General features: G+C 35.8%; 1 protein-coding gene across 3 annotated transcripts in view; it reads left to right on the plus strand.

Moving 5' to 3' along the window:
- The window catches only part of RALYL (RALY RNA binding protein like), an 831,637-nt gene that overhangs the window by 301,021 nt on the left and 504,358 nt on the right, over positions 1-26,258 (plus strand). For all 3 annotated transcript variants that reach the window (XM_059994834.1, XM_069541562.1, XM_059994831.1), the window contains exon 2: positions 15,399-15,677. In XM_059994834.1, the coding sequence (XP_059850817.1) occupies positions 15,422-15,677 (256 nt within the window). In that variant the 5' untranslated portion in view covers positions 15,399-15,421. The remainder of the gene's footprint in view (positions 1-15,398; positions 15,678-26,258) is intronic.

Here is a 26,258-nt window from a genome sequence, read left to right on the forward strand (position 1 = left end):
GTGGTCTGAATTTAACTCCTGAGGGAACAGTCATGACTGACATTTGAACAAAGAGGACAAGAGTGGAATGGACCTGTTAAGTAGGAGTGAGTGAATTTCTCCTATGGGCATGACAATGTTTACCTCCTGCAATTTAGCTTTAAGTGACCTAAGAGTTTTAAAATGGAGAAGGATGCTTTGTTCAGTGGAGGCATACGGGGGATAAAGCAGAGTTTTATTTCAGTGAATACACAAGAATAATTCTCTTACTATTTCTCCATTGCTGGCCTCATATCGTACATCAATTAGAAATGAATATTATGATGCTTTTACTTCGAATCTCCATATTTTCTTTATTATACTTGATTAAGTGAACTACACCATACCATTTACTATTTTGTGAGTCACAGAAGAAGGAAATACAAAGTTGTATGCTTTCTATTCTTTTATATTATTTCAGGGAAAATCTAGTTGGAGTTAGTAAATAGATGGATCTTATAAATTCTGGGAAAAAAAATATCAGAATAATCTCTGGGCATTCTCAAGATACTGTGTTACCTATGTGTCATTCTTAATATAATTTTTAATATAAATCACAGACTGAGTCTTAGCAGTTTGTGGTTATTCCTGTTTCAGCATAATGTGAATAGTTTTGGTGGTGAAGAGGCTTCTCATTATAGAACCCTTGGGCACTGCAGTGATCTGTGTCTTCTTTAAGTAACTTGGAACACTTCTCTGGAAATACTCTAGATCCCAGAGGAAATTAGAGGAAAAGGTAGAACCCTCTCCTTACTACTGTATGTGAATGAATATTTTAATAAGCACTTAAAACAACAGCAGGTATATAATAAGTGCCCTGTGCTTGGTAAATATAAAGTAAGTGTTTTAGAACTGCTTTTGAGATAGTTTTAATAATTTATAGACCATGTTTTAAAATACAAAATCTCCTAAATGGAACCTGTTTAGCAATGTTTATAACAGGCATTACAAAAGAAGAAGGGGGGCTTCCCTGGTGGCACAGTGGTTGAGAGTCCGCCTGCCGATGCAGGGGACATGGGTTTGTGCCCCGGTCCGGGAAGATCCCACATGCCACGGAGCAGCTGGGCCCGTGAGCCATGGCCGTTGAGCCTGCGCGTCCGGAGCCTGTGCTCTGCAACGGGAGAGGCCACAGCAGTGAGAGGCCCGCATACCGCAAAAAAAAAAAAAAAAAAAAAAAAAAAAAGTGTTATGTGACAAATAATGAAATGACACTGAAAACTTGTTCCATACTTTATTTTGACTGCGTGGTCCCAGCCCACTGAGGGATCTTTTCAAATAGGTCTTGGTCTCTACTTGGATGTGGTTGACTACTCACAAACCAAGGTACTAGTGCCTTGTGATCCATGGCTCTCTGCCAACTAATGGTTCAAATAGCAGTCAGTGTCATAGGGCTGTGTCTGTCCTTGTTGTATGATCCCTGATAATATAGATGTAGCGCCAATCACAACATCTCCGGTGGTTCAGAGGGAGCTTGTTTCTTAATTTTTCCATTTCCCAAGACCCTTATATCACAAGTGGGTACTAACCCTGATTGACCCATTTCCCCCAGTCAAGTCGAAAGAGTCTAATTATTATTGATTTGACCTCCCTATATAACTCAAAACAATCTTCTGCCTAGGTCATGTTGACCAGTAGAAAGTCATCCTGGAAGCATAATTACAGTCATTATCTTGGACAATTTGTGTGATTAAAGGCTCTATTTTGCATAGAATATCATATGCAGTAAATTTCATAGAATTATATCAATTTGTTCATATTCTAGAGAATATAAGTGTACCTAAGGACTTATAAATGCATACTTTTGAGTTATACCATCATATAGTTTTATCTCTTTGAATCTTTTGGTTTTAATTTAAAGTTGTTAGCAAATTTTTCTTATTTGTAAAAAATTCACTGGAATCTTTCACACTGAATGTAGTTATTGGATAAATAGACAATGTTTACATGATCCCTGATAGAATAGATATAATATCAGTCACAACATTTGTAGTGGCTCAGAGGAAGCTTGTTCCAATTGCTGAAAACTCCAAACACAAGTGGGTTCTTAACTTTGGGTGATGTGAGCTTCTATGGACTAAATTATGTCCCCTCAATATTCATACACTGAAGCCTTAACCTCCAGTGTGATGTTATTTGGAAGAAGGACCTTTGGGAAGTAATTAGGTTTAGATAAGGTTGTGAGGGTAGGGCTCTCATGGTGGTATCACTGTCTTATAAGAAGAGGAAGACAGGCCAGAGTGCTCTCTCCACCATGTGAGGACACAGTGAGAAGGTGATGTCTGAAAGCCAGGAAGAGAGGTGTTACCAGGAAATGAATCGGTTGGCACCTTGATCTTGGACTCCCAGCCTTCAGAACTGTGAGAAACAAATGTCTGCTGTTTCAGCCACCCAGCCTATGGTAATTTATTACAGCAGTCCAGATGACTCATGCATGAGCAAAGAAAGGAGTTACACTGATATATTCCCTAATTTATCCTTGATGCTTGGCCCTGCCCAACCATGTTCTATCATATTGGCCATGATTTCCATATGGATGTGTCTGATCTCTCACAAACCTAGGTGATGGTCTCTTAAAGACTGTAACCCTCTGCCCAATAATGGTTGTATCTGCAGCAACTCATTAAATGTCTCTCAATAGATGGTTTAACACTTATCATTACTCTGTTTACAAAATTTACTAATTTGCATTTTCCAAAATAATTTTAACTCAGTTTAACACAAAAGTTGATTAATATCCCAAATTCTTAACTAAGTTTGAAATGCTGCCTTACCAATATTCATTGCTTTCCAATTTTATAGTTATAATAACCAATAAAAAATCATTAACTTTTTATAACTATAATTGTTACATTATCTATACTTATATATTTATTTTTTTCTCACCAGTCAACTACTTGATCTCAATCTCTAGATGAAAAATACTTATTTCTCAGTAGCTAATGATTCTTTTCAGATCTACTCACTGCTATGAAGATATTTTAGCTAACATAATTTGCATTACAAAATTAATGCCATTTTTATTTATATAGTAATTTTTTCAATTGCTTACAATTTTATTAAATTTTTATGTTCTGCCTTGAGCTATTGAATGAATTTGCCTCATTTTTTAAACCTTTCTACATCATATTGTCATTTTAAAACATGTTTCTTCCAAAAATATCTCATATTAATCAATTTCTATGAAATTTATCATATCACCTTTATTATTAGTGAGTCCTTATTAAAGAAAACTATTTTATATTTTTAAATATTTTTACACATAGATTTATAGATAAAAAGGAAAATGAAAAATGGGTTTCTAGTTTCTTATATCGTGCTACTGTCACAATATTTTAATTGGTTTCTGAGACACATAGTTTTAAAAAGGTGTAAAAAATAATATGATGTGAATATAATTAATATGTTTTCAAAAACTGTATAACTAGGAAATTTCACTTTTTCTTCTGAATATCATTCATAATTGTAGCAACTCAATTGCAATACTAAGATAGAAGGGCTATCTATCTTATCAAATGTTTTAATATGTAGTGTTTTTTAATTTCTATATTATCAACCATTAATTTTTTAATAAACATTGAACACATACTATTCACCAATATTTTAAAATGTAATATGTGGATTTAATAAAGTGTGCATTTAACAAATGAAATCAGAATAACGTTTACTACATTTTTAAATAATAATGACTTTGATGATATACCTGGAAGCTCCAAACATTAATTCATTTTCCCTGAGTACAAGGGAATTAGGCTGTTTCATTATTTGCCTGTCTAGCTAAGCTCTTAAACAAACTTCACTTACTTCATTTCAGAGATCAGATTATCCCTCTCATTTAACTTATGATCTGCCCATTCCTCCTTTTCAACCTATTGAGTCAGAAAATACTTTGAATACTTAGGGAAGAACTGGCAGGCATCAAAACTACTTTGAGTAACCTGAAAGAGCCACTGCTGCTGGGAGAGGAGACGTGCTCAACCTTTCCAGAAAGTAGCTGAGTACTGATAATTAAATAACTTAAAAATATATTTTTTCCATCTTATATTATAGATTTTTTTGTGATCTAACAAAATTGGAATCAAATTTAATATTCATTAAGAGAATGAAAATTATGGTATAGCTTTATTACTATGTAACTATTTGTTATATCCAGTAAGATTATTTAACAACATGATAAAATGGGTATTGCAGTAATAAGTAATGGCACTTGGATGTAAATTATGATGACTTTTTTTTTAATTTACATTTTTTTCCCAAGTACTAGAAAGAAATGACAAAGAAAATACATCAAAATTTTAACAATGAGTATTTTTTCAGGTCGGGTTTATATTTTTTCCTTCATTGCACACATTCCCTAAAAGTCTTTACTTTTGAAAAACTACATTTGGCTTATTTCAGGGAGTAGTTTGAGGCTTAAGAATTGAATTTAATTCTAATTGTGATATTTGTTTTTATGAATGGTAGAGGTATCACCAAATATACTTGGTGATTGCCCCATGGCAAAAAAAAAAAAAAAAAAAAAAAATCAAAAGATTTTTCACAAAATAGTGTTTATGATGCTTAAGATCTGTTGAAGAATTGTCACTGCCCTGATGGATATGTTGTATCTTTCTGAATTGGGGATGGTTTTCTCAAGAATAAATTCAGACTTTTCTTTTCATTTATTTTGTCCAGAAGAGTTGCTTAAAAACATTAGTTTATTTCAGTTCAGTTTTTCTTTTTCTTTTTTCTAATTATAAGTCAAAGCAATTTTATACCAACTCGTTTAATGAAAAAATTATTCAAGTATGTGTATATGAGTTAAAGTATTTAAAAAAACAACTATCTTTCTGTGAATGCTGAGAAACTAACTGTATGCCCAGTGAATTCTTAATAATATCCTTTAACGATTAATTCATATATCATCTGCTTCAAAAAGTTGTCATTGGTCTTCTTCTCATTTGGATATGATCACTTTTTTTTCTGAAATTACAACTTTAGTTTGTATATCTTGCAGCATTTGCCAGGTTTTACCTTATCTTATAGGATTGTTTTGAGTACCAGCTTTAGATTTCAGCATATGATGAATTTTAGGGTATGACTTGGTTTTATAAATTCATTTTTGGATCCCTTTAATCTCTTCCTGGGTTCTTGAATACAGTATGTGTTAATATTGTTGTTTGACTTTTTGAATCCTGGGTATTTCTCATTGTTATTCTTATTTTTGTTGTTTGTTTCTTTTTATGGCTGAGTAATATTCCATTGTATATATGTGCCACATCTTCTTTATCCATTCATCTGTTGACGGACACTTAGGTTGCTTCCATGTCCTAGCTATTGTAAATAGAGCTGAAATTAACATTTTGGTACATGTCTCTTTTTGAATTATGGTTTTCTCAGGGTATATGCCCACTAGTGGGATTGCTAGGTCGTGTGGTAGTTCTATTTTTAGTTTTTTAAGGAAGCTCTATACTGTTTTCCATAGTGGCTGTATCAATTTATATTCCGACCAGCAGTGCAAGAGGGTTCCCTTTTTTCCACACCCTCTCCAGCATTTATTGTTTGTAGACTTTTTGATGATGGCCATTCTGACCGGTGTGAGATGATATTTCATTGTAGTTTTGATTTGCATTTCTCTAATGATTAATGATGTTGAGCATTCTTTCATGTGTTTGTTCACAATCTGTATATCTTCTTTGGAGAAATGTCTATTTAGGTCTTCCGCTGATTTTTGGATTGGCTTGTTTGTTTTTTTTGATATTGAGCTGCTTGTAAATTTTGGAGATTAATCTTTTGTTAGTTGCTTCATTTGCAAATATTTTCTCCCATTCTGAGTGTTGTCTTTTGATCTTGTTTATGGTTTCCTTTGCTGTGTAAAAGCTTTTAAGTTTCATTAGGTCCCATTTGTTTATTTTTGTTTTTATTTCCATTTCTCTAGGAGGTGGATCAAAAAGAATCTTGCTGTGATTTATGCCATAGAGTGTTCTGCCTATGTTTTTCTCTAAGAGTTTTATAGTGTCTGGCTTTACATTTAGGTCATTCATCCATTTTGAGTTTATTTTTGTGCATTGTGTTAGGGCGTGTTCTAATTTCATTCTTTTACATGTAGCTGTCCAGTTTTCCCAGCAGCACTTATTGAAGATGCTGTCTTTTCTCCCCTGTATATTCTTGTCTCCTTTATCAGAGATAAAGTGACCACATGTGCATGGGTTTATCTCTGGGCTTTCTATCCTGTTCCATTGATCTATATTTCTGTTTTTGTGCCAGTACCGTACTGTCTTGATTACTGTAGCTTTGTAGTATAGTCTGAAGTCAGGGAGCCTGATTCCTCCAGCTCCGTTTTCCTTTCTCAAGACTGCTTTGGCTATTTGGGGTCTTTTGTATTTCCATACAAATTGTAAAAGTTTTGTTCTAGTTATGTGAAAAATACTAGTGGTAGTTTGATAGGGATTCCATTGAATCAGTAGATTGCTTTGGGTAGTAGAGTCATTTTCACAATGTTGATTCTTCCAATTCAAGAACATGGTATATCTCTCCCTCTATTTGTATCATCTTTCATTTCTTTCATCAGTGTCTTATAATTTTCTGCATATAGGTCTTTTGTCTCCTTAGGTAGGTTTATTCCTAGATATGTTATTCTTTTTGTTGCAGTGGTAAATGGGAGTGTATTCTTGATTTTACTTTCAGATTTTTAATCATTAGTGTAGAGGAATGCCAGAGATTTCTGTGCATTAATTTTGTATCCTGCTACTTTACCAAATTCATTGATTAGCTCTAGTAGTTTTCTGGTAGCATCTTTAGTATTCTCTATGGATAGTGTCATGTCATCTTCAGTGGCAGCTTAACTTCTTCTTTTCTGATTTGGATTTGTTTTACTTCTTTTTCTTCTCTGATTCCTGTGGCTACAACTTTCAAAATTAGGTTGAATAGTAGTGGTGACAGTGGGCACACTTGTCTTTTTCCTGATCTTAGGGAAAATGGTTTCAGTTTTTTACCATTGAGGACAATGTTGGCTGTGGGTTTGTCATATATGGCCTTTACTATGTTGAGGAAAGTTCCCTCTATGCCTACTTTTTGGAGGGTTTTTATCATAAATGGTATTGAATTTTGTCAAAATCTTTATCTGCATCTATTGAGATGATCATATGTTTTTTCTCCTTCAATTTGTTAATATGGTGTATCACATTGGTTGATTTGCTTATATTGAAGAATCCTTCAATTCCTGGGATAAATCCCACTTGATCATGGTGTATGATCCTTTTAATGGGCTGTTGGATTCTGTTTGCTAGTACTTTGTTGAGGATTTTGGCATCTATGTTCATCAGTGATATTGACCTGTAGTTTTCTTTCTTTGTGACATCTTTGTCTGGCTTTGGTATCAGGGTGATGATGGTTTCATAGAATAAGTTTGAGAGTGTTCCTCCCTCTGCTATATTGTGGAAAAGTTTGAGAAGGATAGGCGTTAGTTCTTCTCTAAGTGTTTGATAGAATTTGTCTGTGAAGCCATCTGGTCCTGGGTTTCTTTTTGTTGGAAGATTTTTAATCACAGTTTCAACTTCATTGCTTGTGATTGGTCTGTTCATATTTTCTATTTCTTCCTGGTTCATTCTCAGAATGTTGTACATTTCTAAGAATTGGTCCATTTCTTCCAGGTTGTCCCTTTTTTTGGCATATTGTTGCTTGTAGTAATCTCTCATGATCTTTTGTATTTCTGCAGTGCCAGTTGTTACTTCTCCTTTTTCATTTCTAATTCTATTGATTTGAGTCTTCTCATTTTTTTTCTTGATGAGTCTGGCTAATGGTTTATCTACTTTGTTTATCTTCTCAAAGAACCACCTTTTAGTTTTATTGATCTTTGCTATTGTTTCCTTCATTTCTTTTTCATTTATTTCTGATCTGATCATTATGATTTCCTTCCTTCTGCTAACTTTGGGGTTTTTTTGTTCTTCTTTTTCTAATTGCTTTAGGTGAAAGTTTCAGTTGTTTATTTGCGATGTTTCTTGTTTCTTAAGGTAGGATTTTATTGCTATACACTTCGCTCGTAGAACTGCTTTTTCTGCATCCCATAGGTTTTGCGTCCTTGTGTTTTCATTGTCATTTGTTTCTAGGTATTTTTTGATTTCATCATTGATTTCTTCAGTGATCTCTTAGTTATTAAGCAGTGTATTGTTTAGCCTCCATGTGTTTGTATATTTTACAGATTTTTTCCTGTTATTGATATCTAGTCTCATAGCATTGCGGTTGGAAAAGATACTTCATATGATTTCAATTTTCGTAAACTTAACTAGGCTTTGTTTGTGACACAAGATATGATCTATCCTGGAGAATGTGCTATGAGCACTTGAGAAGAATGTGTATTCTCTTGTTTTTGGATAGAATGTACTGTAAATATCATTTAAGTCCATCTTGTTTAATGTATCATTTAAAACTTGTGTTTCCTTATTTATTTTCATTTTGGATGACCTGTCCATCGGCTGAAAGTGGGGTGTTAAAGTCCCCTAGTACGATTGTGTTACTGTTGATTTCCCCTTTTATGGCTGTTAGTATTTCCCTTATGTATTGAGGTGCTCCTATGTTGCATGCATGAATATTTACAATTGTTATATCTTCTTCCTGGATTGATCCCTTGATCATTATGTAGTGTCCTTCTTTGTCTCTTGTAATAGTCTTTGTTTTAAAGTGTATTTTGTCTGATATGAGAATTGCTACTCCAGTTTTCTTTTGATTTCCATTTGCATGGAATAACTTTTTCCATCCCCTCACTTTCAGTCTGTATGTGTCCCTAGGTCTTAAGTGGGTCTCTTGTAGACAGCATATATATGGGTCTTGTTTTTGTATCCATTCAGCCATTCTATGTATTTTGGTTGGAGCATTTAATACATTTACATTTAAGGTAATTATCAATATGTATGTTAGTGTTTCAGGTTTCTTATTGTAGGTCTTTCCCTTCTCTTGTGTTTCCTGCCTAGAGAAGTTCCTTTAACATTTGTTGTAAAGCTGGTTTGGTGGTGCTGAATTCTCTTAGCTTTTGCTTGTCTGTAAAGGTTTTAATTTCTCCATCAAATCTGAATGAGATCCTTGCTGGGTAGAGTAATCTTGGTTGTAAGTTTTTCTCCTTCATCACTTTAAATATGTCCTGCCACTCCCTTCTGGCTTGCAGAGTTTCTGCTGAAAGATCAGCTGTTAACCTTATGGGGATTCCCTTGTGTGTTATTTGTTGCTTTCCCCTTGCTGTTTTTAATATTTTTTCTTTCTATTTACTTTTTGATAGTTTGATTAATATGTGTCTTGGCGTGTTTCTGCTTGGATTTATCCTGTATGGACTCTCTGTGCTTTCTGAACTTGATTAACTATTTCCTATCCCATATTAGGGAAGTTTTCAACTACACACCCTTCAAATATTTTCTCAGTCCCTTTCTTTTTCTCTTCTTCTTCTGGGACCCCTAGAATTCGAATGTTGGTGCATTTAATGTTGTCCCAGAGGTCTCTGAGACTGTCCTCAGTTCTTTTCATTCTTTTTTTTCTTTATTCTGCTCTGCAGTAGTTATTTCCACTATTTTATCTTCCAGGTCACTTATCCGTTTTTCTACCTCAGTTATTCTGCTATTGATCCCTTCTAGAGAATTTTTAAATTCATTTTTTGTGTTGTTCATCACTGTTTGCTCTTTAGTTCTTCTAGGTCCTTGTTAAACGTTTCCTGTATTTTCTCTATTCTATTTCCAAGATTTTGGATCATCTTTACTATCATTATTCTGAATTCCTTTTCAGGTAGACTGCCTATTTCTTCTTCATTTGTTAGTGCTGCTGAGTGTTTGCCTTGCTCCTTCATCTGCTGTGTGTTTTTCTATCTTCTCAATTTGCTTAACTTACTGTGTTTGGGGTCTCTTTTTTGCATGCTGCAGGTTCATAGTTCCTGTTGTTTTTGCTGTCTGTCCCCAGTGGCTAAGTTTGGTTCAGTGGGTTGTGTAGGCTTCCTGGTGGAGGGGACTAGTGCCTGTGTTCTGGTGGATGAGGCTGGATCTTGTCTTTCTGGTGGGCAGGTCCATGTCTGGTGGTGTGTTTGGGGGTTTCTGTGGCCTTATTATGATTTTAGGTGGCCTCTCTGCTAATGGGTGGGGTTGTGTTCCTGTATTGCTAGCTGTTTGGCATAGGGAATCCAGCACTGTAGCTTGCTGGTCATTGAGTGAAGCTGGGTCTTGGTGTTGAGATGGAGATCTCTGGGAGATTTTCGCTGTTTGATATTACGTGGAGCTCGTAGGTCTCTTGTGGACCAGTGTCCTGAACTTGGCTCTCCCACCTCAGAGGAACAGCCCTGATCCCTGGCTGGAGCACCAAGAGCCTTTCATCCACATGGCTCAGAATAAAAGGGAGAAAAAATAGAAAGAAAGAAAGAAGATAAAATAAAATAAAGTAAAATAAAATGAAGTTATTAAAATAAAAAATAAAAGAAGTATTAAGAAGAAAATTTTTTAAAGTAAAAAAAAAAAAAAACGGACACACAGAACCCTAGGACAAATGGTAAAAGCAAAGCTATACAGACAAAATCACACACAGAAGCATATGCATACACACTCACAAAAAGAGAAAAAGGGAAAAAAGTATATATATCTTTGCTCCCAAAGTCCACCTCCTCAATTTGGGATGATTCATTGTCTATTCATGAATTCCACAGATGCAGGGTACATCAAGTTGATTGTGGAGATTTAATCCTCTGTTCCTGAGGCTGCTGGGAGAGATTTTCCTTTCTTTTCTTTGTTTGCACAGTTCTCGGGGTACAGCTTTGGATTTGGACCCGCCTCTGCATATAGGTCACCTGAGGGCGTCTATTCTTCGCTCAGACAGGATGGGGTTAAAGGAGCCGCTGATTCAGCGGCTCTGGCTCAACTCAGGCCGTGGGGTAGGGAGGGGCAAGGAGTGCGGGGAGAGCCTGTGAGGCAGAGGCCGGCGTGATGTTGCACGCTGTGCATTTTCCCGGGGAAGTTGTCCCTGGATCACGGAATCCTGGCAGTGGTGGGCTACACAGACTCCCGGGAGGGGAGGTGTGGATCGTGACCTGTGCTTGCACACAGGCTTCTTGGTGGCGGCAGCAGCACCCTTTGCGTCTCATGCCCGTCTCTGGGGTCCGCGCTGATAGCCGCAGCTCACGCTCGTCTCTGGAGCTCCTTTAAGCGGTGCGCTTAATCCCCTCTCCTCGTGCACGGGAAACAAAGAGGCAAGAAAATGTCTCTTGCCTCTTCGGCAGCTCCAGACTTTTTCCTGGACTCCCTCCCAGGTAGCCGTCGTCGCGCACTAGCCCCCTTCAGGCTGTGTTCATGCCGCCAACACCAGTCCTCTCCCTGCTATCCTACCGAAGCCCGAGCCTCAGCTCCCAGCTCCCCCTCCGCCCCGGCGGGTGAGCAGACAAGCCTCTCGGGCTGGTGAGTGCTGGTCAGCACAGATCCTCTGTGCGGGAATCTCTCCGCTTTGCCCACCGCACTCCTGTTGCTGTGTTCTCCTCTGCGGCTCCAGAGCTTCCCCCCTCTGCCACCCGCAGTCTCTGCCTGAGAAGGGGCTTTCTAGTGTGTGGAAACCTTTCCTCCTTCACGGCTCCCTCCCACTGGTGCAGGTCCCGCCCCTATTCTTTTGTCTCTGTTTTTTTCTTTTTTCTTTTGCCCTACCCAGGTACGTGGGGAGTTTCTTGCCTTTTGGGAGGTCTGAGGTCTTCTACTAGCATTCAGTAGGTGTTCTGTAGGAGTTGTTCCACATGTAGATGTATTTCTGATGTATTTGTGGGGAGGAAGGTGATCTCCATGTCTTAACGCTCCCAGCATCTTGAAGCTCCTCCTGTCTGCAGTAGAGTTTTGATTACCCCTTGCAGAAAGGGCAGGAGCAAACTCAAACTGCTTGGGTCTCTGCTGCATTTTAAGTCTTTACACTCCTTTTTTTTTTTTTCTTTCCCTTTGTGCTTATTCTTTCACTTGCTCGTAGGATGCCTCACTTGGAAGCCTTGTACCCAGTGCTTCAGATGGAGCTCCTAGTGAGAAAAAATCAATTTTTCATTTTAGATATTACAGTTTTCATCTTTAGATGTTCCACTTCATTCTTTCTTGTATTCTTTAATTTCTCTCCTGATTATGGGTCATAGTTTTTGATCTTGGGATCTCTAGGAGGTTTTAACTGGATTCTAAAGATTTTGTATTTTATGTTGTTGACTGTCTGAGTTCTAGTTTTCATAAAGAAGTATTACGCTTTGCTCTCATAGACAGTTAAGTTGTTTTTTGGTTTAGTTTGATCATCCTGAGAGTTGTTTTTAAGTTTTGTTGGGGTGGTCCTTGAGTACTTTTTACTCTGAGGATTATTTATGCCCATTACTAAGGCCTGGTCCTTCTGATGTCTAAATTTAATGATTGAGGGATTCAATTTGGACTTTCTACTGTCACTTGTAGGAATTGAATGATACATAGCCTTTTGTGGGTCTGGGAAGCATTCAGCTCACAGCTTTCCAATAACTTTTTAACCAGCCTCATAGAAGTTCATCTACTGCATGCATATCCTAGGAATCAGCATAGATTCAAGGGACCCTTAAGGTGATTTCTGGAATTACTTCTCTGTATAGCTCTCTTCTCTCTAGAAATCTGCCTCACAAATTCCTGCCTCTTTAGACGCCTTAAACTCTGATCTATCACATAAATTCAGTAAGGTCACTGTCTCTGCTTTCAGTGATACACACACACATGCACACGTGCACACACACACACACACACACCAACTCTATGACATGAAATATGCTTCCCAGACAGAAAGCTGGGGCAAGCCTAGACCTTACTTTGTTATTTATTTACTTATTTTTGCTCAGCTGTCATAGATCTGCACTGCCTATGGCTTAATATCAGAAAAAAAATTTGTTCCATGTATATTAACCTGATTTTCTAGTTGTTTGAGTCAGAGAGGTAATTTAACCCTTGTTATTCCATCATGATGGAAAGTGGAAGTCTTTCTTCAACTGACGAAGAGTCATGTAACAGAGAAGCACAAACTAAATATTACATTATGAGTTAAGGCTTAATTTTTCAGAGAATATTGATAGTGTACAACACAGTGACAAAACTCTTTCATTAATAAAACCTGGTAGAAACTGGCAAGTCAGTCTTTATGTGAGCAGTTAGATACACAGAGACTTTAAGGTGATCAAAAGTCATTAAGTGGAATTACACAAAAGGCAGTTTGGACTTACAGTTATGAGAGTCATCTACATATAGTAAAAGGTTGGAGTCAGAGAAAGCATGTTGACACTTACAGTAAGAATTCAGAGTGCAGCTGTGCCCTCATTTTAAATTTGACTCAGGGTCACTGTCAAAGAAAGACCACTGGGCTCTGTAAACCATGTTTATGACCTCTTCTAACAATTCTTGTGTTTCCATTTTAACCAATTTATTCCTGTCCAGGAATAAATTTTCTTTCCTGTCCAGGAAAGAAAATGTCAACCATAAGAATCATTAATTCTTAAAAGTAGCTTTATGATATTTCTAAAAATATCTATCACATAAGAGCAAAAAGAAAATAATATTATTTCTATGGATTGCATTACTGATGTTGGACTAGAGTTGTAAGAAAGGTAGCCCTTAATACATTCTGGAGCCAAAAAATGGATATTTAGTTTATTTTTCTTCTTCAGTGTGGTTAAAATACACTAGATTATATGAGGAAGCTAAATGTTTAAAATACATATGTACACCTTAATTTTTCTTATTTGAATTGATTCTCAGAGCATTAGCTTAAGGTATGCAATAGCTCAAATTGCAAAATTAACAAAAAAGAATCAACTTTCGTTTCCTTCAACCCTAACCTTGAATAATTCTTAAAGGAAGCCCTTAAATGTAGCTAAGCCAAAACAAAACAAGGCAGCAATATAATCCCTGTTTTTAATGATGCCATACTCAATTTTTATGTGAATAGCTGTTTATGAAGTCAGCCCTCATTATAAAGAGATATGTATAATGTTGTGTCCAATATTTAGTAAAATTTTAATAATCCAAGAAGTAATCATTAACAGCCTAATTTGAAACATTTTTGTGTTATGTGGTTGCTCTTGATTTTAGAAGTAGCTGCTTTAAATGAATAGTGAGTAAATTTTCAAGTATATCTAATTTACATGCCTTTAAAATTTCCACCCCTTTAGTGCTCAATTTAGAAATGTCATTTTAAATTGTTTTTAAAAAAATATACACTTATTATTTATATAGCTATAAGATTTTAAGATATTATTTGTATAAAAATATGTCACTGATAAAATGTATCAATTAGCTAGTGTTCAACAATTATCATCAATATTAGAGATTGTATCCTTGTTGAAATTTTAGTTTCACCATACTAGTTTCTTTAAATTGGTAGGCACTTTAGAAGATGATGTCTGGCAAAAAAAAAAAAAGAAAAAGAAAAAAGAAAAAAAAATAGTGCTTAATAAATATTGTTGAATGAATGAATGCATTTTTAAAGGCTTAAAAAATAAATCTGTAAGTGCTGGAGTACTTGGAAATAAAAGTTTCATTGAGTTTAATTAAGCACAATTAAATACTCTGCCAAACTCACAAAACAGTTTTTAGAAATACTAGCAGTCCTTAGGCAACATAGGAGCCATTAGGTAAATGAATTAAAAATGAGGTTTTGAGAATGGAAATTTCAGTACAGATGCCCAGTCTACTAATTTGCTGATCATTGATGAAAACTAGCTACACATGCTGTTGTTTTTTTTGTTTTTGTTTTTGTTTTTAAACTGATATTTGGTATTGGTTACAGAGAATGTACAGAATTAATTCTGGTTAAATCCTTTATTTTCAAAATATGTTTTTCTTATGTTAAATTTTCCAATAAAATTTTTAATTCCTTTTTTTCTCTTCCACAGCATTTAATGAAATGAATTGTTAGTTTCTGATAGAAGTGTTTTGATAATGAAATAGCTAACATATCTATGTATTATAGAAAATGTAGAAATTAAAATGCATGTTCTCCACCATAAATGGAGGTTACAGTACTATATTCCACCATCAGACCTTAGCCATTCTGGATTTTCTTTTTCACTGATAGATTAAGGTGGCTTATTTCTCATACTTGCTTCTGAAATATTGATAGACTTAAAAATAAAAACTACAAAAACTATCACTGTGCAGGCCTGAATTTTAGATAAATTAATCAGGAATTTATTTATAACTGTATGCTAAATAATTATAATTATTTTTCTACTTCATTTTGCAATGCAATATTCACCTTTTATTAATATATTATTAAATTTTCTTCTCAAGAAAATCAGTAGTACTTGGGGATTTGAGTTTACCTGATACACTATTGAAAAATTGTTAAAAGCCAGTGGTATCCATTCAATCTAATTATTTTCCTTTTGATTTTTTTGTTGTTGTTGTTTGTTTAAGGACTAAAACAAGGTGAGCCAACCATGACTGGCAAAACACAGACCAGCAATGTCACCAATAAGAATGACCCCAAGTCCATCAACTCGCGTGTTTTCATTGGCAATCTAAATACAGCCATTGTCAAGAAAGTTGACATTGAAGCCATTTTCTCAAAGTATGGAAAAATAGTTGGCTGCTCAGTTCACAAAGGTTATGCATTTGTACAGTACATGAGTGAGCGGCACGCAAGAGCTGCAGTGGCTGGAGAAAATGCCAGGATCATCGCAGGCCAACCACTTGGTAAGTCCCTCTCCGGTATGGGTTTCACATTAGTGTTCTAGTTTCTGAGCATATCTGGACAAGCACTACTATTATATTTATCTCTTAACCAATTATAGTACTTATATATTTATAATTTATATTTTTTTCTTGTTCTCATATTGGTTTACTTATAAGTGCCTTATTTTCTCTACAAATTTATAAGCTTGAGATCGTCTGCTTTGTAATACTTGTTACCTCCACCAGTCTTAACAGGTCCAGGCAGATAAAAGATACGCATCATGTTTAACTTTATTTGACTTGCAATGATGTCTTATCTTCTAGGAAACACTTTGTGGAGCAAAAAATAAAATAAAATAACTACTTTTTATACTTATAGCACTTGCTCTGAGGGGCTAATGTATTTTCCTCATTTACTGTTTTTTTTGTGGGGGGAGAAGAGATAGAAAATAGCAAAAGGAAGTAAATCTTAATTACTGGAAAAGGAATATAAACTATTCTTTCTTATCTAGGCAGGAATCTTGTATGTCATGCCTGTTCAGTCATGTGCAATAATCACATTTATGTCTGATGTCCAGGGAATAATATAGTTTTTTTTTTTCAAAGAAATAAGAATATAGTCTGAAGTAAAAGGAAAATTCTTAGGAGAAAATACTTTGTAGTAAGTATGCAGATAAAAATATGAATTAGACACTTTTTTCTACATAAGGAAAAAGTATAATTAACACATCAGTGATTCCCTAATTTATATCTCTTGTGAGGTTCAGATTCTTATATTAAACTGATTATACCAGGTCTTCTTTTGGATATCCACATCGCAACTTCCTTCACCTGCATACTTCTCCATCACAATAAATGGAACCTTCATTTATCCAGTTTTTCAAACAAAATCCTAGGTATCAACCTTGATTCTTCTCTTCCCCCCACACTCCAAATGTAATCCATCATCATGTTTCTTACCATCAATATATCCCAAACCCAATCAACTTTTAAATCTATACCAATAGCCGTCTTATACAGGCCACTATTATCTCAGGTGGACTACTGAAATAACCCCCTAACTGGTCTGCCTCTTCCCAGTCCTGCCAGTGTCCCTTTAAAAACATAAATGAGATTTTGCCATTAATTTGTTCTTAAGTCTGTAATGCCTTTCATTGCACCCAGAATAAGGTTTATATTCTATACCATGGCGATGATGCACCACATTACCACATCTTCAACTCCATCTCCTTCTCTCTGCCTTCTTGTACCACTTCAGTGTTGCTGGCAGTCTTGATATGCTACAAACATTCCAAGATTGTTCCTACCTCAGAGGCTTTGGACTTGGTATTCCCTCTGCTCAGAAGACAGGTCCTTGCTAATCATTCTTTCCCTGCTTTACTGTATACTGTGCTCAAATTTTACTTTCCCAGAGAGGCTTTTCTGACCAACTTATCTAAAATAAAATAGTCTTCTACCCTCTTGCCTGCACTGTCTATTCTATTATTGTACTTTGTATTTTTTTCATAGCCCTCATCAGTATCTGGAATTATATATTTTTATAAAAAAATTTTTGGCCACACCGCGTGGCTTGCAAGATCTCAGTTCCCCAACCAGGGATTGAACCTGGACCATAGTGAGGAAAGGCCAGAATCCTAACTGCTAGGCCACCAGAGAACTCCCTGGAATTACATATTTTAATTTATAATGTTACTTCTGTCATGCCCACAGACATAATAAAGATGAAGGAGCATATAAAAGAAACAAGCTATAAAAGCATAAACAAATCAAGTTAGAAGAATGTTAAGAATGTTGTATTATCAAGTTATACAATGTAATTACAAAAAATTGGGGGGAAGGTGTGGAATTCAATAAAGTGAGAGTGAAGCCTGAGGTAATAGTCTTGAGGAAAAAAAGATGTTTTACATAAGTGCTTGCAATAAAACCACACATAATCATTACCGTATAAGAATATAGTTTTATTTATATTTCTCCAATTCACTTTTCTATATTTTAAAGAAAAGTAATGCCATCCAAAAGACATTGGTAAGTTTTACATATGTTTTTTTTTTCAATGTCCCAATTCTACTTGTTTACCTTGATATTGGAATTTTCTGACCAATTTTGCTTTAACTTCTAAGTTGAAATCTCTACTTAGGGCCACATCTGAGCCAAAATCAGAGAAATACCCATTTATTGCCTCTACCCTGATTGTTATGAGATTAGTACATACTAGTAGAGATGCATTTAACTATTAATTTTTAAAAATTAATGACCAATGTAAAGTCCAGTTCACGTGTTAATGAACTATAGATAATTTTCCAGAGTCCCTTTCCTATGTCAGGGAGGGGGAAATTTCCCCCTCTACTCCTCTTGAGTACTTGTGGGTGGGCTAGTAATAAAATTGACACAACACAGATTAACAGGAGAAAAGGGAACAAATTGTAATTTGTGCACATGGAGGTCTCAGAAATGGGGCCTGAGAAGTAGCCAGAGCAGGCAGCTTTTATACTTTTGAGACAAAGAAACAATAATTTTTTTTTAACATCTTTACTGGAGTAAAATGGCTTTACATTGTGGTGTTAGTTTCTGCTGTATAACAAAGTGAATCAGCTATATGTATACATATATCCCCATATCCCCTCCCTCTTGCCTCTCCCTCCCACCCTCCCTATTCCACCCCTCTAGGTGGACGCAAAGCACAGAACTTATCTCCCTGTGCTATGCGGCTGCTTCCCACTAGCTATTTTACATTTGGTAGTGTATATATGTCAGTGCCACTCTCTCACTTCATCCCAGCTTCCCCTTCCCCGTGTCCTCAAGTCCATTCTCTACGTCTGCGTGTTTATTCCTGTCCTGCCCCTAGGTCCTTCAGAACCGTTTTTCTTTTTTTTTTTTTTTTTAGATTCCATATATATCTGTGAGCATACGTTATTTGTTTTTGTCTTTCTGACTTACTTCACTCTGTATGACAGACTATAGGTCCATCCACCTCACTACAAATAACTCAATTTCATTTCTTTTTTATGGCTGAGTAATATTCCACTGTATATATGTGCCACATCTTTTTATCCATTCAAAAGAAACAATAAATTTGAGAGGAATTGACAGGACAAAGAAACTTAGGTTTGGGGACTTAATTAGTAAGGAGTTTAAGCAAAGTGTGGGCTTAAAGTGTGGGCAAAGTGTGGGCTTAATGTAGCATGTTAGTAAAGCAGTAAGAAGGTTTGTTTAGACAGGTTTCTCTGCCCAAATTCCCTATCGCTGGCAATAAGGGTGTTCTTCTACCTCCTGTTGTAGGGAGGGCACCTTTCACATGAGAGAGATTTATTTCCTGACTTTAGAGAGACAGAGAGGAGGGTTAGTGTCCCTCTTGCATCAGCTCTTTCTTAAGTAACTTTAATTCAAAATAATCAATATGTCAATGAGGCATATTTTGGGGCAGCCTACACCTGTCACTGCTCACTTATTCACTGTCCTTTTGAGAAGAATGCAGTGAGGAAGGAGCAATACCCATACTAAAATTTAGTGCCTTAGTTAGAAAAACCCAAGGAAAAAAATGACGACACCGAATTACTATGCTTTGAGAGCCACAGAATTAAATTGTGCTTCTAATAAGATACATTTTTCATTCCCAGTCATTCTGGGATCCTCTCTCGGTTGTGTCCTCCAGTTAATCTCTGGAGCATCTATTTAATCAGCCATAATCACCCTTTCTGCCTGAATCCAAGTCAGAGACTTTATTCTTTTAGTTGAAATCTAGTCTCTCACTCCTTGTGTCTAAGTTGAATGCCTTTTCATACAAAGCAAGTGCTTTATAACTTAATAACCTTGCTTTTCAGGGCAAGTGTTTCAACATACTCACCTTTTCTTAAACCATATTGCTGGAGACTCAGGAACATCTTGTCTTCCAGATGTTCCTTATAGGAAGCTGGTTCCTGAAGAAAACGGTTTCCCGGGAGGTATATTAATTTCTGGCTTTAAGTATTTTGCTTTTGGTGATAGGGGAAACTTAGGTTTAGGTAAAATCACTGGCTTCTTGAAATTTTTGATACTCAAATAAACCTTTTATGATTCACAACTCCCACTAAACCCTACAAGCCCTTGACTTGAAGTGGATTGATTATGGATAAAATATAGACCACTGACATAAGAAATAGATATTAACGTCATGTACCACAACCTATTTAAGCATTGTTATTTCTCTTTAGAGTGGGAAGAAAATTAATATTAAGCCATGCATTGGGCTAGTACTTTACCTATATTATCTTATTTGACCTCAATGCATATTCAAGTAACTTCTTCTAAATAGAAACAATCTTCATATAACAATGTATTTAAAGTTTTTATGTACAATTTAGAAATTAGAGTTAAACATCAATAGTACCAGAAAAAATTAAACATCCTAATGTGAGTTCTTATAGTACTATGGAATTATAGATTTATCCTTAAACTAAGAATCGGTTATGCATGTGATGAAACCTAGCATTTATTAAATGGAAAATATTAATAACCATTTTGTGTCTACAAGTAAGGGGAAACACTGAAATATTTTAAGTTGGGGAGTAATATGTTGACATTTTTTAATTGAAAGAATAATCCATTAGCAGATTGATGGATGGATTAATGTGATATAAAACTAGAAGCAAGGAAATGTGTTGGGAGCCTACTGGAAGAGTCAAGGTATCTAATTATGGAAATGAAGAAGGAAAATGAGGTAGGATCAATAGGACTTAATAACTAGTTGGCACACTGGGTGAGACAGAGGGAGAGAAGACTCAAGAATGATTCCCATATTTCTGGGTTGAGTTCTCTGTTGGATTGACTTGCAGAGCACTAGGATGATGGAGAATGATTTCCAAAGGGAAAAAGATTTTTGTGTAAGACAATGAGTTCAGGATTGAATAGAGGTATTAAGATTGATGTACATGCCTCAAGATATCCAGGTACCTGTATCTAGTAGAATCTTGAATATGCAGGTCCAAACTAAGAGGAGAGATTTGGACTAAGAGTAAAAAATTTGTGAGTTGGGCTTCCCTGGTGGCACAGTGATTGAGAGTCCACCTGCCGATGGAGGGGACACGGGTTTGTGCCCCAGTCCGGGAAAATCCCACATGCCGCGGAGTGGCTGGGCCCGTGAGCCATGGCCGCTGAGCCTGCGCGTCTGGAGCCTGTGCTCCGCAACGGGAGAGGCCACAACAGTGAGGGGCCCGCGTACCGCAAAAAAAAAAAAAAAAAAATTGTGAGTCATCAACACAGATAGTGTTAAAACTATGGGGATGGATAAGCTCACTCTGGGAAAGTATATAGAGTGAGAAGAATATTGGCTGAAGACAGATCTGTGGAGAAATCTTTGGGTTCAAATAACTAGAAGAGACTTTCTGATAAGCCTTCTGGAAATCTAAATCTGAACTACTTTATGCACAGCTCTTTGATCTCCCAATTCTAAGTTGTAGTTACTATGTCCTTCCTAAACTTCCTAAACTTATTGGATGACTACTTTCTTAGTTATTGATTCTTGTATCAGTTCCTTTAACCTACTAATGATTTCCAAACTGCCAAGGCCATATATGCAAGTGTTCTTTTTGATTCTAATATTTAAAAAACTCATTTAGGAGAGCTTAGTCATAGGACCTTTAAAGCCTAAGTTTCTTTCCATATCAGTGTCTTCTATACCCAAAGCCATCTGCCCAGCTGAGTAGCAGAGAAAACATAAAATGAGAAATTATTTTAAAAATTGCTGGATTATACCTAAAAATTATAGTTCATAGAGAAACTAAGGGAGATCAGTAATGAGAGCTCAAAATATTGGAACTCTAATCTGATTTTTGAAAATAGGTCACAGTCTATTATGGTTTGATTAACTTTTCTTCCTTGGATATTTTATTTTTACTATATCGACAAAGATTCCTAAATTTTATACCACAACACATGAAAAGGCACCTTGAAATAGTTCCATGGTCTGTGCATTTTACTAACATGATAATGAACACAAGGAATATTTTATTGAATACGTGTTTTTTTTCCTGAGGTTATTTCCCTTAAAGGCATATAGCATATAAACTAATAATTAAGGTGATATTTTTCCCTTGGGGTAAGACTCCTATATATTTATTACCCCAGAGCAATTAAACAAAAACAAAGAAAAGTACTTATTTCCCCAAACTGCAATGAATGTTCACAGTTCTTTTTTTTAATCTATGATCAAGGTATGTCCCAAACTTGATTGTGACTTTGACATATTTATTTTGGGTGCCCTGTCCCCTTTTCTGTACTACTCTTTAAAGTTTATGCCTTTTGTTTTTCATTGCACAGTTCACTCATTCAAACTTGTGTGGCATGTGACCTCATGCCAGCTGTGACCCCAGTCTGTGAAACGTGTTTCAAAATCATTCGCTCTTCGTTTCCCCAGTGATATCTCCTCTTCTTATTCCCATGTCAAGGTTGGCACTCTGAGGAAATTTACCTGATAAATACCCTTTGTCATGTGTTTTGAGATATGATAACTTAACACATTAAAGGATTTTAAATAAATAAACTGGGTGAAGACATGGATTTTTGGTATTGCTGCCTTCCGGGTACCCATCACAGCATACACTGTGGGTATTATGAAGAAAAGGAAACTTGGTCACAACTTAATTTTGCTGTATTATATGTTTTCAGCTCTTCAGCACATCTTTTTCACCACAGTAGAAGAGGGGATATCCCTTTTTTAACCCTGGCTTCCTGCCTTTGACATGTAATGAAGGATTGCTAAACTGTGGAAAAGAACAATTGATTGCATTTTCATCCACAGTACTTGGGGATTCTTAAAAAATCAAAATCTGTGAAATTATTCTGAATAATTTTTGTAAAAAACACATTTTCTATAATGTAAAGCTCACTATAAAAATGTATTTCAATTTGGTTATTTAAAATAATTTATATTTAAAAATTTAAAAGAGAATCCTCTCCTTAATAATTCATTGAAATTGGATTCTAAATTTTGTTAATATTAGAAATATTTATTATATTTTTAATCGAAATTTAGCCATTGCAACTGTTTTTTCTCAAACACATTATGTGAAAGGTGAAATAAACATCTTAAATGTTTAATACTGACAATTTTTATATGAGAGGTCACACATAAAGTGTTCTTTTGTACCAAAATACCATGCAGAGGTTGAAGACTAAGTCTCGATCAATGTCAATTTCTACTGATTGCACTTTGTTTGATTACACACAGGCTATAAATAGACATTTGTAAGGTCTTTATTTTTAGATACTTTCACTCTTAGGTTGGTTGCAAAAGCACAATTTATGAACTTAGGAAGTCAGTTATTAATAATAGGAAGAATCCAACACTAAAAAATCATTTATCTGTAGAAATCATTTTTTCTCTAAAGCCTGTATACAGGTTCTTTTTGTTGAGGACCAAAGTCTAGCTTAAAAAAAGAATACATAAAATAGAGAATTAAATTAATTTTATTACATTATAAAGGTCTTATAAATGCTTAAGGAATTCAAAGAAAGAACATGAATAGGGATTGCTAATTTTAAAGTAAATCTGGTGAATATTCTTAATTCTGATCATGAGGGAAGTAATGGAAAATTCATTGATAAGAAGGAATATATTGGAGAGCAATCCTGGGTGTCGACAAAGAAGAAGAAAACAAATGCTGGTAACGATCTATCAAGGGTGTCCTAGGAGTAATGGATTTCAAAATTGTTTTTATTCTCAGCTACCATTTTGCATCCAGAGTGATCTTTTCAAAATACAAATTTAACCGTATCACCCTTTGATAAAAACTATGTATGATTTTCCATTGTTCTCAAAAAAGAAACTGAAACACTTGCTGTGGCCTACAACTTTCTATGTGATTTGTTTTCTGCTCATTTGCAGACTTACAACATCATCTTCTGAGCCTTTCTTGGTGCTCCATCTGAATTGACTTATATCAGTTCTTTGAACAAGTCATCTTTTCCTCACCAGGACATTTGTGCAGGCTGTGTGAGTGTGTGGAATATGCTTGCCAAGCTTGCCACCATCTCACCTCACTTCCCCACTTCTTCACTCCCTTCAGTTGACTGTTCATCCTTCAGATCGCAGGTCAAATGTCATTACTTTAAGGAAACCTACTTTGATACCTCAAACCTACTGGTATCCCTTTCTAGCACATACCTTCTTTTCAATTATATTTTTATATTTACTGTTTTGTGATAGGTATCTTTTCCTTCTCCCCATACGCTAAGCTCCTGGAGAACAGTGACTATATATGTTTATATTAATCTTCTTAGCACCTTGAAGTGTGCTGACACTTCCATGGCAAATGCTCAGTAAGTATGTGCTGGGTGAATGGTTGGATGTTTAGAGGAATGGATGGATTTCACTAAAGGGCCTTTTACCCCCATTTAAAAGTGTAACACAAGAAGATGAAGAGAGAAAGAAAAAAGGAGAAGGAGGAGGAAGAGAAGGAGAAAGAAGAAGAAGGGTTGGTTGCAAGTTCCCTGAAAAGCAAGTAATTGCAATGGGTTTGCTGTAAAGGGAAGGCAATGTGGTCTCCATGCAAGGGGATTCAGTCTCTCAAAAGTCAGACACCTGAGAAGTAGCTATGCAATAGGCCTGATTTCTCTAATGATTAGCAATGATGAGCATCCTTTCATGTGTTTGTTGGCAATCTGTATATATTCTTTGGAGAAATGTCTGTTTAGGTCTTCTGCCCATTTTTGGATTGGGTTGTTTCTTTTTTTGATATTGAGCTGCATGAGTTGCTTCTATATTTTGGAGATTAATCATTGTCAGTTGCTTCGTTTGCAAATATTTTCTCCCATTTTGAGGGGTGTCTTTTCGTCTTGTTTATGGTTTCCTTTGCTGTGCAAAAGCTTTTAAGTTTCATTAGGTCCCATTTGTTTGTTTTTATTTCCATTTCTGTAGGCAGTGGGTCAAAAAGGATCTTGCTCTGATTTATGTCATAGAGTGTTGTGCCTATGTTTTCCTCTAAGAGTTGGATAGTGTTTGGCCTTACATTTAGGTCTTTAATCCATTTTGAGTTTATTTTTGTGTATGGTGTTAGGGAGTGTTCTAGTTTCATTCTTTTACATGTAGCTGTCTAGTTTTCCCACCACCACTTATTGAAGAGGCTGTCTTTTCTCCATTGTATATTCTTGCCTCCCTTATCAAAGATAAGATGGCCATATGTGTGTGTGGGTTTATCTCTGGGCTTTCTAGCCTGTTCCATTGATGTATATTTCTCTTTATGTGCCAGTACCATACTGTCTTGATGAGGTATCACCTCACACTGCTCAGAATGGCCATCATCAAAAAATCTACAAACAATAAATGCTGGAGAGGGTGTGGAGAAAAGGGAATCCTCCTGCACTGCTGGTGGGAATGTAAATTGATACAGCCACTATGGAGAACAGTATGGAGGTTCCTTAAAAAACTAAAAATAGAACTACCATATGACCCAGCAATCCCACTACTGAGCATATACACTGAGAAAACCATAATTCAAAAAGAGTCATATACCACAATGTTCATTTCAGCTCTATTTACAATAGCCAGGACATGGAAGAAACCTAAGTGTCCATCAACAGATGACTGGATAAAGAAGATGTGGCACATATATACAATGGATTATTACTCAGCCATAAAAAGAAACGAAATTGAGTTATTTGTAGTGAGGTGTTTGGACCTCGAGTCTGTCATACAGAGTGAAGCAAGTCAGAAAGAGAAAAACAAATACCGTATGCTAGCACATATCTGTGAAATCTAAAAAAAAAAAGATTGGTTCTGTTGAACCTAGGGGCAGGACAGGAATAAACATGCAGATGTAGAGAATGGACTTGAGGACACAGGGAGCAGGAAGGGTAGGCTGGGACGAAGTGAGAGAGTGGCATGGACATATATACACTACCAAATGTAAAATAGATAGCTAGTGGGAAACAGCCTCATAGCACAGGGAGATCAGCTCAGTGCTTTGTGACCACCTAGAGGGGTGGGATAGGAGGGTGGGAGGGAGAGGCAAGAGGGAGGGGATATTGGAATATATGTATACATATAGCTGATTCACTTTGTTATACAGCAGAAACTAACACAACATTGTAAAGCTATTATCCTCCAATAAAGATGTTTAAAAAAAAAGCCTGATTTAATTTTTCTAAATATAATCCTGTCTTTAGTAAGCATCAAGTGTTAACATACACATATTTTATTCAAAGTTTATAGTAAATGATATATGGGTTTAAAGAAAGGTTTTATTCATTGAATACTTCCTTTACATTCCTTAAAATGGTACACTTTCATAGTTTTGTCTTATTAATGGCTAGATATTTGCACTGTACTTCATCATTGTCTAAGCTTTTCAAGCACAGATTATCTTTTTTGATGCCTATTCTGCTGGATAAGAACTGAAGCTCTGAGAAATAAACTTGCCTTATAGCACACAGATGCTTCTGCAGGATATCAAGCTCATGTAATCTCATCCTAATTATTTTCAATATTTATTCTCACCAGCAATTTTTTTCATATAAGTATATTAGTAACATGACTGTACATCTTATCATCCAAACCAGGATACTTCTGAGAGTGAGAAGGGATGCTATTAATGATTATTCTGTGATGTCAGGCTTAAACCAGGCAAC

Source organism: Delphinus delphis, chromosome 17 (genome assembly GCF_949987515.2).
Source record: "Delphinus delphis chromosome 17, mDelDel1.2, whole genome shotgun sequence".
Taxonomy (NCBI): Eukaryota; Metazoa; Chordata; class Mammalia; order Artiodactyla; family Delphinidae; genus Delphinus; species Delphinus delphis.